A 17,098-nucleotide genomic window follows, 5' to 3' on the forward strand; every position below is an offset into this window, starting at 1 on the left:
GAAGAAAGATTCAGACAATTGGTGTTCAGTGTGGCTTTATAAAGGCAGAGAGCCAACCGTCATTCATGGCAATGCCAAGGCCGATTTTTTTATCTTTTTTCTTCTTTTCCTTTTCTGCGGATCTCCTGCACCCCCTGCAGTACCTGTATACCCCCCTGGCGGGCACCTTGAGAACCACTGCTCTAGCAGATCTAGGCAGGTGGAAAGTTTCAGAGGGACTTAATCTAAATTCAATTATTTTATAATGTTTCCTGAGGTGCACTTATAATGTTAGTATGATTTTTACATACAAATTTTCATAATTTAGAAATAAAAGGCCATTTTCTACCCTGATTTCAGCCCTCTGATTTGAACACCCTGTTGAAAGGGGTGTGTCTGCTGTGAGACTTCACTGTAAAAGCCCACTGCTGATTGGCTAGCATTTTGAATATGAAATAAGTATTACACGTGGAACTCTCAAAAACTGTCGAGATTAACTAATCATGAAAAGTGTTGATTATATCATTATATTTAGATCAAAAGGTTGCAGCGATGAACATTGTAGCCAATGACAGACTGTCAGACTGTCTGTTGAGCGCATGATATCTGCACTTTCATCATAACTAACAGTTCAAACATGATGTAAACAGCATGTGTAGACATTGATTATAACAGTAACAATTAACATGGTTACTTGCATGTTGTGCCATTGCTGTCGGGTCCATTACTGTTTGCAAAGCCTGCGCTGAAATGGGACTGATTTATCAAAGAATCCACAGTGAAATGTCCCGAACAAACTAATACTGCTCTTCTGAGACATTCACATAGTTGAAAATAAATAAGCACTTTCCTAGCATTAGGAACCTTTAGAAGGTAATGTTATTTTAGTAGAGTGATCCTGCATTTCTTTTATCTTCTCATCTCACTAACGCACCAGTGAAGGGATGATGTAGAAGTAGGTGTTGATCTTCTGCAGAGGCATTCTTTCAAATATCGGCACATTCCAAAACGAGCCATTTGCAGACCTTGGTTTCAATAGAAGTTGTTTTTGGACTAACAAGGAGCTCTGAACAAGCTTTTTAGCTCTGAAACTTACAGGATATTCTTATAGTATGATGAACTCTTATGTCAAAAGCTCAAGAAAATGTGATTTCTCAATTCATGACCCCTTTAAAGGTTGAGGAAGCAATAATATTGGCTGCAGGATCATCAGAGGCCAGTCAGTTTGTGCCATGTGATGATATTATTGCTTGTAGATTGCATGAAAAGGACCTCAGCCTGCGCCCTCTAGAGTTTCATGACTGACCTAGATATTTAAGATGGTACAAAGCAGAAATCAGTAAGCACATGCAAAAGGCATCTTTCAGGTTGGTTCAAGGAGGAAAACATCTATGAAATCTAGCTGGGAGCTAAAAGCAGCAGTCCAGTTACTGACTCTCGTGAGAATCACAAAACTTTTCTTATTTCCAGAGCTAGGTGCTGTTATAATGACCTCTTAACTCAAACCCTTACCAGTTCCCAAAATCTCTTCCTGAGAATCGCAGCTGGGGCTTATTTTCCCCCTTCTCTCGGTGGAAGTGGTGAAGGGGAGTGATTGCTTGTTTAAACAAAAAGTGCAGAGCTGCCCCCGAGATCCCGGGTTTCCAGTAGCTGAGGTTGACCACAGAGAAACAGAATTCGGCTGTTCCAACATGGCAGCCCGTTGCCACGGTGTACAAAGCCAAAAGCCAGCCAGCTAGGCCACTCATTTCCCTAAATTGTGTCATAAAGGGACTAAATGCAGAACCTTAAACCAGAAGATCTGAAGCACACATTATTTTGCTTAGCATCAATGGACAGCAAAATAAATAATAAAAAAACTGAGCTATAAACACAGGTGTGGTAAACACTATAACAACACCACTAAGTGTTTTATGAGAAGTGCACTGGATTTGTGAAGTGAGGCAAATTAACCCTTCCACAATGCATGGTGTTGCTCAACAGACAATAACTGTATGCCACATAAACTGGGAATGCTGATCTCTGCAATTGTCTGACCTTATCCAATTTATCGGTTTGTGTTGGGTTTTGTTGATAAATAGTTTCACTGATAGATTTTACTGACGTATTATATTATATTATATTATATTATATTATATTATATTATATTATATTATATTATATTATATTATATATATATATATATATATATATATATATATATATATATAAATATATATAAATATAAATATAAAAAAATATAGGGGTTTTCAAACTGGGCTGGAAAAGGGTGCTAGGATGTCCGTGAAATAAGTAAATAAACAAATATATAAATAATTATATATATATATATATATATAAAAAAAAAAAAAATGTAATAAGGTGTGGAGAGTTTAGAGATATCTTGTTAACTGCTGTGGGTGTGCCCCCCATGTAAATCAACATCTATCCCCAGTAAGTTTGGGATGGTGATTAATGCAAATTCCCATTGTGAACTCATGTTTACATTTGAAAAGAGGTTTGAGTATTGGCTTGAGTATTTAGGGAGATGCTGAAGAAGGTTCGGGGCAATTCTGTAACTCAGATCAGCCCATAATTTTGAAGGACCTCAAATACTTCAGGATTATGTATTTTTCTAAATGTCAGGTTTAGTCTACATCTTTTACTCTTTATCTCTGAGCATATTGATGTTATTGTATTGATTATCTTCAAACTGATTATGAAATTGGCATGGCACATTTACCTGACATAACAAATTGTTCCATTTGATTTTATTCTGACTTGCTCTGAAATTGTTTTCCCAAGTAGATTAAACAGATTCGTATGTTACCGCAAGTCTGCGTCAGATTAGTGACGACTAATATTTGGCACTAATTCAAGTTTACTTGGTTTGCAAAGACAAGAAGTGACAATTTCCGTTTAGGACAGCAAAAATGCTGCTTGACCAACCTAAATTTGGGTGTGTCTTACCTGTTTTAATTTAATGTTACTTAATATTAAAAAGGAGGGTAGCGAATTAAGGAATTTATGAACTCAATTGTTCATAATAACCCATTCAGATTTTTTTCATTTAGCTCTACTAAACACCATTATTACATAACTGAAGACTTTACACTGTTGGATGTATCAAATTAAAATAGAATGCTTTTTAATGGGTCTGACGGAGTGAATAAATGTACATTTAAAAAAAATAAAAAATCCGAAAACCCTTTTCCCTTACATGGTTCATTAGCGGAGTAATAACAAATATATACATTTATAAGAATGTATTATGAAATAATACAAACTAACTTCTAAAACATGTTTTGTCCTCAATCTCAACAATCAGTGATATGGATTATATTTATATAACCAAAATTAGACATACTTAAATGAGCCTTTTGTGTAAGGGAATCCAAGGAAGATTCCTACTAAATTTAAGTGTCATTAACACCACTGCTGTCTTTTTACAATTTAGTTGACAGCAGGTGGTGCATGATGTGCAAATTAAACTAGATTTTAAGGCATGATACCAGAGAGAAGCTGACTTTAACAGCACTGAAGATAAATAACTAAAGGCTCTTGTAAGCATTTAAGAGCTAGAAAAGGAGTTTCATGAAATTTACCTGGCATTTAACAATGTATCACAAGACACACGCTCACATAATTGTCATGTCGAAATGGCAATATTTATAGAACTGCCAAACAGTTTAATTAAAGTGCAAATTACTTATTTTTGGTTTGTCGAAGATCATCTTCCACACACTTTCAGACATTTTATAACACAACATTTCGAACACTTTTGCACACAGACAGACAATGCTCAAAATTCAACTCCCGTCCACAAGACTCCTAAATACAAATGTTTGGTGAGCAAGAAAACAAAAACTGTGCACACTGTGAGTCAGGGCTGAAGGAGTCAGTGTTGGAATTGTAGGTTCTAGCTTGACATCCTCCTCCACAAACACTATAAATAGAGCTCGATTCAGCCACACCTTCTCTGATGCGAGCTCTGTGTCCAGAAACCAGCCATAACACACCACCTCCTCTGCAATAATAGAGCATTGCTCAAAGAAAAACACACCACCTAGTATAAAGAGAGAATGTACTCATTTACACAACATTTTACATACAAACATACCTAATTGTATATCTAAAAGCCAACATTAAAATGTAATGTAGGGGGAAAACCCCCTAAAAATAGCAAAACTAAGTGTACCATTTCCATGCAATGATTTGTGCCATTTTTCAGAAGATCTCCTTAAAGTCACACCATTACACATCCACTATTGTTAGGACTTCAGCATTGAAGCCAGAAATGAACTAAATTGCATTTATACCACAGAGAAGGCAGGAAAACGGGCTCTTCACTGGCCACTACACTCAGTCATGCAAAAAGGAAACAAAAAAATTGATCACTCAAAACTTAATTCTAAATCAGTGTGGTGATGACGCATTAAGTTGCATTGGCATGATACATCTTGTTCCTTCATGTCACACTGCAAAATAATAACTAAAATTAGTTACTAATAATGTGTGATATGAATTACATTTACACTTCCATTCAAACGTTTAACGTCAGGAAGATTTTTAAACTCTTATGCTCACCAAGGGTGCATTTACTTGATTAGGAAACACAGTAAAACAGTACTATTGTGAAATATTAATACAATAAAATAATAGTTACTTTTTAAAATATATTTTCAGTTACTCCAGGCTGATTTGCTGGTCAAGAAACATTTCTTATTATTATTCTTATTCAGTTCAATCATCATTCGGCTCTCAAAACAGCAGGTCAGTTCTGAAAAAGACTTGCAGATCCGCATCAGCACTTTCAATGAAAAAGCACTTTGAGATTAGAAGGAAATGGCATATGGAAGTGCCATATGCATTTTTCTTTGCCTTTTAATCATCCACAGCCGCATTTGTCCTGTCTAATTTTGGTGCCCTATCTTACCACTATCAACACTACAATAATTACATTTCAGCAGAATAGATGCAGCCGCTATCTACCAAAAGGAGATAAAGAACACCTTTGTTCACTGGAATACAATGAGAGCAAATTTCGCGCAACATAGCAAAGCGTTCAGACATGCTCTGAAGGCTCAGTAAACAAATGCAAGGGAAAGTGGAGTCATAAAACTTTGACAGGCATCACACATCAAAGCCAAGCATGTCTATTAAATCATTTCAGGGGAATAATCCTTTTCAAATGTGCCGTGTGACGCCTGTCAGGGTGTAAATTAAAGGGAGGAAACTGAACCATGGCCAAGGTGGAAAACACCGTAGCACGCCCCGCTGTGGTTTTCACCACCACATAAAGTGAAACATTGAGGAGAAGGTCTCTGAGGTAGGAATACGATTAGAACTTGAAATTTCCAACTTAGTAAGTGCCATTTAAGGTTGCCAGGTCATTTCAGAGGAAGGGGATGGTGATTACAGCAACAGATGCATTGTAATAAACTTTAACTTTTAAACTTTAACTTTAATAAACTTTTTTGGCCCCAGTTTTTTTCAAGTACATCTCTCTTCAATTATTTTATTTCTATTCAACAAAGCTCACTGTATTTCTCATAAGCACCTAATTATCATTTGCAAACTGTGTATTTAAGTTAATCAGGAGCAGAGATAATTAGCACAGGGCCATTAGGGATTAACAAGGTTTTCAACTAAAACGTAGCCGGCCCCTCTCAATAAATGTTGCATAAGCATTACACAAAGAAGAACGAGGTGAGCGAGTAATTTCTTACCTGTTGAAGCAAAGTGTAACGGATGCAGAATCCCGGGTCTGAGGGAAAGTATTCATCAGAGACAAAGCGGATCAGGAACTGGTTCCCCTTGGATATCTGGGGCCCTGGAACCATCTGTGAGCCACACCAACGACCCAACACTATCCCTCCAACAGGCTCCTCCACCTCCACGTAATCATACCTACAACAGCAAACACACTGATTAACTACAGAGATTAATGAATCACTAGCATTCAGGTCCTGTTTACACCTGGTATTAACATCCATCTGGATCAGTGTTATTTTAGTATAATTGAGACCATGATACTTTTTGAGATAGATATATTTTTATTATTTTAAACTCGGTTTTATTTTACACATTTTAATTGTTTTTAAAAGTTTTCGTAATTTTTTTTTTTTTTTGTCATTTAATTTTTTTATATTTCTGTGTAGTAATGAATTTGTATTTCAGTTTTAATTTAGTACATCATGTAACATTAGTTACATCAAGTTTTCCACATCAAGTTTTCCACAGTTTCCACAAAGAAGGAAAAATTATTTCTTTGCATTTTTTATTCAATTATGATAACAATAACAACAATCAATATTTTTTTTTAAATTAGATCCTACAGTATTTTAGATACAGTGCTCTACCAAACGGTTGAGATGTCTGTTCAAGGTAAAAGAACAACATTCAGAACAAGTCATATTAAGTGCAATTTCTTGACCAATAAAAAATCTGATGGTTGCTATTGATGGCTCCAAACACATCAAGATTGTGTGTGTGTGTGTGTGTGTGTGTGTGTGTGTGCGTGTGTGCGTGTGTGTGTGTGTGCGTGTGTGCGTGTGTGTGTGTGTGTGTGTGCTGGTGCAAAAGTTCAACCAAGATTTGATTAGTACGGAGCCCCCCCAAGTCCCACTTTGTCAAAAAAAATGTATTATAACTATCTTGTGGCCTCAGGATAGTAACTCGTGGCCTCAAGATTTTGTTACTATCTTGAGACCACAAGTTACTATCTTGAGGCCACGAGTTACTATCTTGAGGCCATGAGTTACTATCTTGAGGCCACGCCCACGAAATACTATCTTGAGGGCCACGAGTTACTATCTTGAGGGCCACGAGTTACTATCTTGAGGCCACGAGTTACTATCTTGACGCCACGAGTTACTATCTTGAGGCCACGAGTTAGTATCTTGAAGCCACGAGTTACTATCTTGAGGCCACGAGTTACTATCTTGAAGCCACGAGTTAGTATCTTGAGGCCACGAGTTGCTATCTTGAGGCCACGAGTTAGTATCTTGAGGCCACCAGTTACTATCTTGAGGCCACCAGTTACTATCTTGAGGCCACGAGTTAGTATCTTGAGGCCACCAGTTACTATCTTGAGGCCACGAGTTACTATCTTGAGGCCACGAGTTACTACCTTGAGGCCACGAGTTACTACCTTGAGGCCACGAGTTACTACCTTGAGCCCACGAGTTACTACCTTGAGCCCACGAGTTACTATCTTGAGGCCACGAGTTGCTATCTTGAGGCCACGAGTTGCTATCTTGAGGCCACGAGTTGCTATCTTGAGGCCACGAGTTGCTATCTTGAGGCCACGAATTACTATCTCGAGGCCACAAATTACTATCTCGAGGCCACGAGATACTATTTTGAGGCCACGAGATACTATCTTGAGGCCACGAGTTACTATCTTGAGGCCACGAGTTACTATCTTGAGACTACGAGTTAGTATCTTGAGGCCACGAGTTACTACCTTGAGGCCACGAGTTACTACCTTGAGCCCACGAGTTACTATCTTGAGGCCACGAGTTACTATCTTGAGGCCACGAGTTACTATCTTGAGCCCACGAGTTACTATCTTGAGGCCACGAGTTACTATCTTGAGGCCACGAGTTACTATCTTGAGCCCACGAGTTACTATCTTGAGGCCACGAGTTACTATCTTGAGGCCACGAGTTACTACCTTGAGCCCACAAGTTACTATCTTGAGGCCACGAGTTACTTTCTTGAGCCCACGAGATAGTATCTTGAGCCCACGAGATAGTATCTTGAGCCCATGAGATACTATCTTGAGATACTATATTGATCAAATATTTCTCATCAAATATGTAATTTAATAATATTAAATGTATCATTTTACCAACACTAACCCTTTTGTTCATTGTAAATAGCCAATTTTACCAACATTAGCTAATTTTACTAACATTAGCTAATTTTACCAACATTAGCTAGCTTCTCTACCCTAAAAGGACTACTCAACCGTTTGGTAGAGCATTTTTTGAAAAAATTATTTGACCCTTATAAGACTTATTTTTGTTTAATTAAGTTACAAAATTCTGTTTAACATCTCCTCTGAAACGATAATATGTCAACAAAATAGTTTTACCTTTAAAAGTCCCGCCGATATGCGTCATCAAAGGATGAGTAAATTTTTGCTGTGTCACATGCTGTTTGAAGGAACAATAAAACGGCATGCTGCTCAGACACAGCGCCATCTAGTGGATTTTTTTTTAGCATTGCACAACTACACCAAACAATAGAGATGACTCATTCAGGTTGAGTTAAGCTTGATGCATTTTTCAATTAAATATAGTGACTTAAAGTGGGGTCTACCAAACGGTTGAGTAGTACCTTAAAGGGTTAAGCAGCACAACCATTTTCAACATTGATAATAATATTAATAATGAATGTTTTTTGAGCTCCAAATCAGCATATTAGAATGATTTCTGAAGGATCATGTGACACTGAAGGCTGGAGTAATGACAGGAATCACAGGTATAAATCACATTTTTAAATATTTCAGTTATTTTACAATATTACCATTTTTACTGTATTTCTGATCAAATAAATGCAGACTTGGTGAGCATAAGAGACAAAACAACAAAATTCTTACTGACACCAAATTCTTTGTACAGTAGTGTATATGAAAACAAGGTAGAATTATTCTTAATATGTCCATCAAATCAGCACAAGGAGGTGTGGAAGAAATTTTCTCTTTAAGATGCATTTGCCACAACAGAGGTTAAAGGATAAAGGCCATTTGTGTGTCTGATGGTGTTATGACTTTTTTTGTTTTACTTCCTATCAGAAGTACAGGCTCATGACAGGATCTGGGTTGCATCCGAAAACTTAAAAGTGCTGCCTTCGGAGGATGCATTCAATGGTTGGAAGGCATCATGGCACGTCCAAATCCAATGTTAGCTTCACTTCCTGTCTCCTGAGATACCTTCATCTGATCGATTTTTGAAAGCAGCATCCTTCGCTGCCTTTGATATCCCACAATCCTCTGCTTTCCATTCTGAGACAGTTGAGCTAAAAAATAAAGATGGTGTCTGAAATTTGCAGTTGGTGGTCAGTTTGTGTGTAAATGTCTGTTTTTGACCAATGTTTTCCACTTCTGATGTCATTTCTAGAGAGACATTACTATTGTAGTAATTAAATATTCACTTGGTTATCACCAAAGCTAAAGGTACCTTTGTGCGCAAACGCTGCCTACAAAGTCATTGCCTGATAAGGCAGTGAGGCAGCAAGTCAGCAGCCGAAGTTTTTGGACACAGCCCTGGTGTGACGTCAGTCCTGCCAACAGCATGTGATGATGCACACCTGAAGCTAACTGTGCCTCATTGCCACTGCAATAAATCCAGCACCATGTCAATCCTGTTGGCCACCAGGCAGCTTCTGTAACGTGCCTGAACCCGAGGAAACGGCTAGCAAGAGATGATTTGAGGGGAGGTTCACACTGTTCTGTCACAACTATATAGTTAATTCATCATTGTCCATTATCATCGAGTGTGAGGGAAGGCTAACAGCTATGAGGCATCTAAATGTAGGTCCAATGCTTTGAAGGCCTACACAGGGAACTATGCCAACTAAGCTATTTACAGACACACTATTACACAGGCATTTAAACAAAGGTAACGAGGAAAGATGGGAAAAGTAGAGGGGAAAAACAGAGAAAGAGGATTACTGAGAGAAAAATTGTGCTAAAAAGCTTGGGAGAAAGTGAAGAGTGAATAAGATTAAATGAGGACTACAGACATGTAAGCTCATAAATTATATTTATCTGTATTTGATCTCAAGCTAATATGCTAACGGATTAGGCTTTTCATAAGCCACAATAGCTGTGACCTAGAAATCCATTCTCACAAGCATTCAATGAACTGAATAAGCTATAAACCGAAGCATGGCTAAATGTATTATCTCAATCACCCTGATGGCACTGCAGTCCACAGAGAACATGAGAGATAAATCTATCTGTTATTATGACGTCTAAAAACATATTGGATTCTGGGATTACTCAGCTATCCAAAATCATAACTGAAGGATTGTTCTGCATCTACTTTGGGGGAAATCACACCTAATCATATGATTAATAAATACATACATAAATAAATACATAAAATACTCCTAAACCGGTTCAGATTTGACTGGTTATACAGTAACTTTTCATTACAAGCATATACTGTACATCTATACAAAAGTACCCATACAGCAAATTCACATTGGCACACAGAGGGAAACTGTCTAAGAAATGAAGAGCACCTGCTGAAATAATAGCATCATTAATTTAAACTGTCTATTAACTGTTTTAGCACTCCGTTCACTAACAGAATTATGTTAATGATGCAAAGATGTTCACAAAATCATTGTTTTCCCAATATGACTGCAATTTACAGAAGGGAAACTTACAAATTGGACACAAGGCTACATATTCACAGACAGGCTCATGCAAGTGTGTGTATAGTGATAAAAAACAAAAACAAATTTGCATTGGGTACAATATCTCTCTCTATAACTTATACTCGCACATCTGGTTGAACTAGATTGTGCAAGTACCACATGCTAAAGTAGTGTAACTTAAGTGAATTCACCCCTAATGTCTCTCATGGCCCTCTTTTGGGCTCTAAATTACAGTCTTTTGATGCAACTTGGCCTGAACACAGTGGCCTGAGCATTTTCTTTTTAATAAAGGAAAGAAAAAACAGCAGCGTTGAGGTTGTGTTATCCCTGCCTGCATGGCCTCAATGCTCCTGCAGTGCTCAATAAATGCTGGTTTCAGTCGCCGCAGCCAAAGCCTGGTAGTAATAATTTGATTGGACAGAAATACTTTCCCTATTCTCCATGTCCTAGCTCAACCGTTTGGCTTTCTGGAGTCATCGTTTGCTCTCTCCCCAGCCTGACACTAATGCTTCAAACCACATTAAATAAAAACAACAGGTCATCGCGCATTGCACAAAAAACAAACACTTGCTGGTTAAACGGACGTTGGACACCTGCATTTCTGACACACAATCGTATACTTATATAAATAACAAATACAATAAATCCAATGAACAGGTGTCCATATATCAAGCATTAGCTACTGAATATAACATACTATCAACATTTTTCTCTGCCCATGATTCTTTTCTACCTCAGAAGAACATAAAGCAGAGGGGTTTGTCTCGTTCCCAGTGACAATTTAGGCAGATGGCTCATCAATAATGTAATGTGATTTCACTACTACCAGGTTTACATGCATACATTCACTCCACAGAAGCTCAAGTAGGACAGAAGCATGAAAGAGCAGCAGATATCTTTTAGAAAATATGGCACGACATCAGAAAACAAGCACTGGGTGTTTTGAATCATTTTTAAGACAGGAATGTTGAAACTGAATGCTTAAAAAACAAGGAACAATGAGATTTCAGCTAATAGCTCGTCACAAAGCAACACAGCACTTTGTGCTTAACATCTTTTACCTTCATTTATTAACCGAGAAGATGAGTAAGTAATCACATTAAGGAAGTTATGTTAGAAATTATTGTGAAAGATATTAATAAAGATACACTATGTTCAAAAGTTTGGGGTCGGTAAGACTATGTTTTTGAAAGTAGTCTCTAATGCTCTTAGGCTGCATTTATTTGATCAAATATACAGTACAAACAGTAATACTGCTAAATATTACAATGTAAAATAACTTTTTATACATTTTCTATTTTATTGAATATTAAAATTAATTTGATCCTGTGATGGCAAAGCTGAATTTTCAGCATCATTACTCCAGTCTTCAGTGTCACATGATCCTCCAGAAATCATTCTAAAATGCTGATTTGATTTATCAAAGGTTGAAAATTTGTGGAAACAGTTTTTTTTTCAGGTTTCTCACAGGAATCGTTCAACATAAACCTGAATGACAAATATTCCTGTACATTAAAAAGGGTACTGTTGATCACAATTCAAATTCCTAATCGTTGCGTTGACAAGCTTATTTCTTATGTGTCCTTTCAACACTCTTCAGCTTTTCATCAAAGACAGAACCAACATTGTAAAATTTCCTAAGTAGCACAGAAAATCTGGCCCGGTTTTCTTATCGGTCTGAACAAACACACAGGATGATGAGAGCTGTCTGTAGTGGCCTGTCGGCTCTGGGCTGGGCTTTGCTGGAGGCAGCGTGATATGATTCAGCATGCAGCTTTATTACAGTTTATTCCAGCCCAGTTGCTTTGATTCGATCCAAACAGAAGGGATCTTTTTTCTTCATTAACTGGCATTAGATCATCATACCAATGCGTATTAATGCCTTTAAAATATTTATAGCAACCATATATTGAAAAGCAGTAAAGGAGGACAGCAATGACATTGCATGGTGAATGTGGTTGTGTGTGTGTTTTGGGGGGCGGGGAGTGCCTTTGGTGACTATGTACTGTATGTGAAAGCTGTGAACGAGTGCATGTGCCATCATAGTGTTCAATAATGACTTTAATAATTTATTGCTGGTGCAATCATACAGACCAAGTCACTGCATGCCAACATATACATGAACACAGATGAAAAACACACACACACAAACTCTTTCCAGGTCAAATATACTCCGACTCACGGCAAAAATCCAACTCCAACCCTACACGTTCCTCAAGGCCACAGCTACTGATTTAAACAAAGTGGACAAGCAGGCACAAATTCATTGCATCAATGTGGGCAACTAAAAAAGGGGTGCTGTTATGTTCGCCTATCGGTACGATATATCTATGAGGAGGGAATAAAGCATATTTATAATTTAAAGTCAATATGAAATTTAAAAAAAAAAAGATTTAGATTTGCTCTGCAAGTAGTCTGGCAAAGAGCTCATTCAAGCCCATTTCCATGGCCTCGAAATCGCGGCACCAATCAGAAACGTTGAGGCGGGCTTTACAAGATGACGATCACTCTGATTGGTTTTAGGTCTAGCCCATCCAATTGCGCCCAGAGGCATTTGAGCGACGTCCACTCCGTTGGTGAAGCGCACCAACTTTTAAATGCATTATTATATTCAAATTGCAAACACATGAGGACAGTCTCCATGAAAGACCCACTGGCATTTCTCGCCGAAACGGTAGGAAATTAAATTAGATTTAATAGAGGATTTTAACTGTGACAAGATGATTGACAGGGCACTTTAAGTGACAGGATGCACGCGACAGATCCGTCCGATAAAGATGACGAAGTAGTATGTCCCAAAGCTTGCCTACTTTTTTGCTACACATTCAAAAGTAAATACATTTTCTTCACAAAAAAAAAAAAAGAAAAAAAAAAGAAGAAAAAGTACATACTTTTATGGCGTAGTGTAACTTAGGGACACCGCATATGGCTTTACACGATGCCGATCGCTCTGATTGGTTTTAGAAGTTTTAGGTCTATCCAATTGCGCCCAGAGGCATTTGAGCGACGTCCGTTGGTGACGCCCCTTTGGAAATTAGTTATTAAAGGAGCTTTGCCAGACCATAACTCAGTTACTACTGAGAATGGTCTGGTTTTAACCAGGCTAACATATTCCTGGTCTTATTGCGAATACTTAATCCTTGTAAAATAACTTTGCTTTCCTGCTGACATCTCACACATGCTGGTGGACAATTTTAACCAATAGGCAAAACGCTATAGGGATAGAGGAGTAGCATTCGATCTTACTCCATTCTTCTATGTTACACCCATGTTTTACCATCCAACCAATTGCCGATGGATAAAATACGGGGTCCATTAACCGAAACAGTGTTAATGTGCTGTTAACATGAAGACACTAGGATATACACACAGCTGGCAAGACTCCAGATTTCCCTTTTGAATGTGAACTCACACTGTGTCTTAGGACGCTAATGGGGAAAGTCCCCAAGAGCTGTTTGTTTGTGACGTGTTGAAGGCAGTAATGGCAGCTAAAGCTTTAAGGAAGTGGGTACATACAGTATGTGTCACCCCTATCTGATACCTGCTGATACACACAATCTGTGCTTGATCTGATCAGGCAAGGAGCATCGCTCAGTCCTCAAGGGGGCTGAATGCGAACATTTGCAAGAGTTTCTCTAAGAAGAAACTCCACTCTCATTTGTCCCTTTTTTTTAAGGGAATTGGGATAATCATCTGGATTAGGACCTGCTGCAAATAAGACAAGTAGGAGACTGAGATCATGGGGCTCTCAGATGGAGCTTGCTGAGAAATTTGAGAAAGGTATGGCTATTTCTCAGGGAAACAAGGTTACATTCGTAACCCGAGACAGTTTGCTGATAAGCGTGTATCAAAACACATTATCTAATTTATTATTAACAAAAAATAAAAAAACTTTACTGATTTACTTGTTTAAGTACAAGAGCACAGTCACAAATCACTTCACATGAGGCTTGCAGACAATGAGGAACCTTTCACAGGTTGTGTCCACAAGTCAAGAGGATATTAAGACAGAATATGCTTAGAAAAAACACATTGTTTTTTTTTTATCAATAACTGGCAGAGGCCTAAAAGCATTTTTTCCACATGAAACCACCAGCTATGGGAAGGTCATCATCATGATTCTGGGAAGTAAAAAATGCACAGATGTGCACGTCTACAATCGATTGCACCATAAAGCAAAACAGAGGCATGGACAGAGGCCTGGAAGGAAGGAAGGAAAGCTAGCCCATAATTGAAAGGGTCTTTAATGTGGATTGGCTGGCTGAGCTGTGTGTGAGTGTCTGGTTTAGTATGCGCCTCCAGAATCTCAAACAGATGCTATGGAGTTACATAGGAGACTTGGAACTAAATATGCACAAAGCAGAAAGGGCTGTTCTTTATGTCACTGTATCAGTCATGGAGAAAATAAATATATAACAGAACATAATCACTTTAGGGGTGGGCTATTCATTATTCATCAGCCTTCTTGCAGCACAGCCAATCTCCCAAATGGCTTCCTTTCGACTCTAAATCTTAACAAATGGACGTGGTCACAACAAGCACATACATCTCCACTGTAATCCCCCCTCCCACCCCACATACACTTATACTGCTTCATTGTATATGGGTGCTTTATCTTACATCTGACCCTGTCAAGAGAGTGCAATGGATGCCTGATGCTGCTTGTTTAGTAGTGCTGATTTGTCGCATGAAAGGAAACACTTGGGAATTTTTCAAGCTCTCAAATCTTCTAAATCACCTCCTCTCTACAGTTTCGGTCTAGCCTTGATGCTATATTGAAACCCGCCTGTTTAAATCAACTGCCAGCTTTGGCTTGTCCTAGATTGTCACAGCCCTGAAGAACCATTAAAAAAAAAAAAAAAAAGCTTAATTTGTCAGGTACCACAGAAAATATTTTGAAATGTAAAATTAAAGTGCTGAGTCCATAAGAGTCATAATGATTACCAAAACAGTCTTATGAATTTAGTAAAAAACAATTCACAAATTAAAATAGAATGCATAAATATTTAATAAATATTAATACATTTAAGTTTTTCCAATTGAACAACCACCTTCATTAATAATTAATAATACACAATATTGCTCTGGACTATATGTCATTATGTTCAAAGATATGGAAATGAATAACAACAAATTATTGTTTTTGTAATGTCTACTCAGTGATTTACTCATTTTCAACAGTAAAGTCTAGTTCTTTTTAGATATTGTCTTTCTCTAATTGTGCATGTGAGGTCTAGCAAGTGACCAAAGGGTCAGAGTCTCTTACTTGCAAATACCATCCTCTGCATCCTCCAGGCCAAAGCGCGGATCAAAGGTCAGCTGGATCCTGGAACTTTCTGTAACTGCCACCAGCCGCCACACTATAACTGTATTCCGGGGATATGTGTTGGGGAATTCAGGACTTTGAATAATTCCATCCCCAGTAACACTGAGGACCTTCTCGTTTTGAGACTCATGCACTCCTTCAGAAGAGAAAAGAAAGGTTTATTAGTACATTTTTGAACCTGCATAACTCACCAGAGCGGAGAAAGAACATGTCATACAGTCATTTATGATTAGTCCTTTTCTTTTTTCTTTATGCAAATTAACATCAAACTGGATTTAGCTTCTAATGCATCACAAATAATATAGATTATGCGGTGCACTGTGTGAATACTACTAAATAATTGATCCCACAAAGCAAGGATGAACCAAACTCTTCTGTTTTTTTTATTGAGCATTGATTGACTGCAAACCTGATAATCACATTAAGGGAGTGATAAAAGAGAACTTATGGAAATGATTATGCAATAAACACCATAAAACCAGTAGAATGATGTTCTACTATTTGCTAACACAGCATACGTTTAATGGACATCTGTGCATCCAAGCAATATTGTGCTTTGATGTTGCTTCACCATAATAGTTTTCAATTATAGATCCATATAAGAAAGATGAATCAGTAGTTATAAAGTGTTATTTATAGTGACATGACAGCTGAAATGGCATTCCTAGTTGTAACAGTAAGATAAGAATTAAAGCTGGGTTGAAAAACATTGTTTGGGTGGTGGAAACTTGAAGGCTATCAAGTTGTTCTGCTACAATCAATTGTAGTTCTTAGAGCTCTGATGGTTTAACAGTTCAGAGAAATGCAAGGTGAAGAAGAAAAGATTGAAGTACTTTTGAGCTCAGTGATTCTGATTTTGCAGGGCAACAGAGGTATGCCAAAACTTTAGTGGTGTTTAAAGCTCAGAAATGATTACACACTGATTCACTTGCTACTGATATGACAAGATTTACAGAGTTGTTCCTCCCTAGAGGAAAAAAACTATAATGGCTTCCTTTATACAGCACACAAAAAAAGAAAAAAAAAAAAATTTTTTACCTCTACCTTTGCCAGGGAATGAAAATGAGCTTGTAGAACACAGTGCTGACTTCCAACATGCCTTTCACTTGAAACAGAGTCATTCTTAACTCTTTATCAACATTTCACACTGTTATTCTGGGTTCGTAATTAATCCTATAGTCAGGATTCTATGTCACACTCTGCATTTGTAAACGCTGAGTTAATATGCTTATTTACATATTTATGAGGTTAAACACATTGATTGGACAAGTACAACATGCAACAAGAACACAATCGGTTCTAAAAACCACTTGCTCGTCAGTGCAAATGGCGCCATGCATATCTGCACTTGTTAAGTCTGGTCATTTGCTATAATTGTTCAACAATAACGATTTCCATCAGACACAAAAACTCTAAAAA

General features: G+C 37.7%; 1 protein-coding gene across 2 annotated transcripts in view; it reads right to left on the reverse strand.

The window, feature by feature from the left end:
* pdgfc (platelet derived growth factor c) overlaps positions 1-17,098 on the reverse strand; it is a 52,238-nt gene that overhangs the window by 7,868 nt on the left and 27,272 nt on the right. For both annotated transcript variants that reach the window (XM_079892856.1, XM_079892855.1), the window contains 2 exons: positions 15,620-15,815; positions 5,688-5,868 (listed from right to left, as the gene is read on the reverse strand). In XM_079892856.1, coding sequence (XP_079748982.1) covers positions 5,688-5,868; positions 15,620-15,815 — 377 coding nt within the window. The remainder of the gene's footprint in view (positions 1-5,687; positions 5,869-15,619; positions 15,816-17,098) is intronic.

The sequence above is a fragment of the Squalius cephalus genome (genome assembly GCF_949319135.1).
Source record: "Squalius cephalus genome assembly, chromosome: 14".
In the NCBI taxonomy this organism is placed as follows: domain Eukaryota; kingdom Metazoa; phylum Chordata; class Actinopteri; order Cypriniformes; family Leuciscidae; genus Squalius; species Squalius cephalus.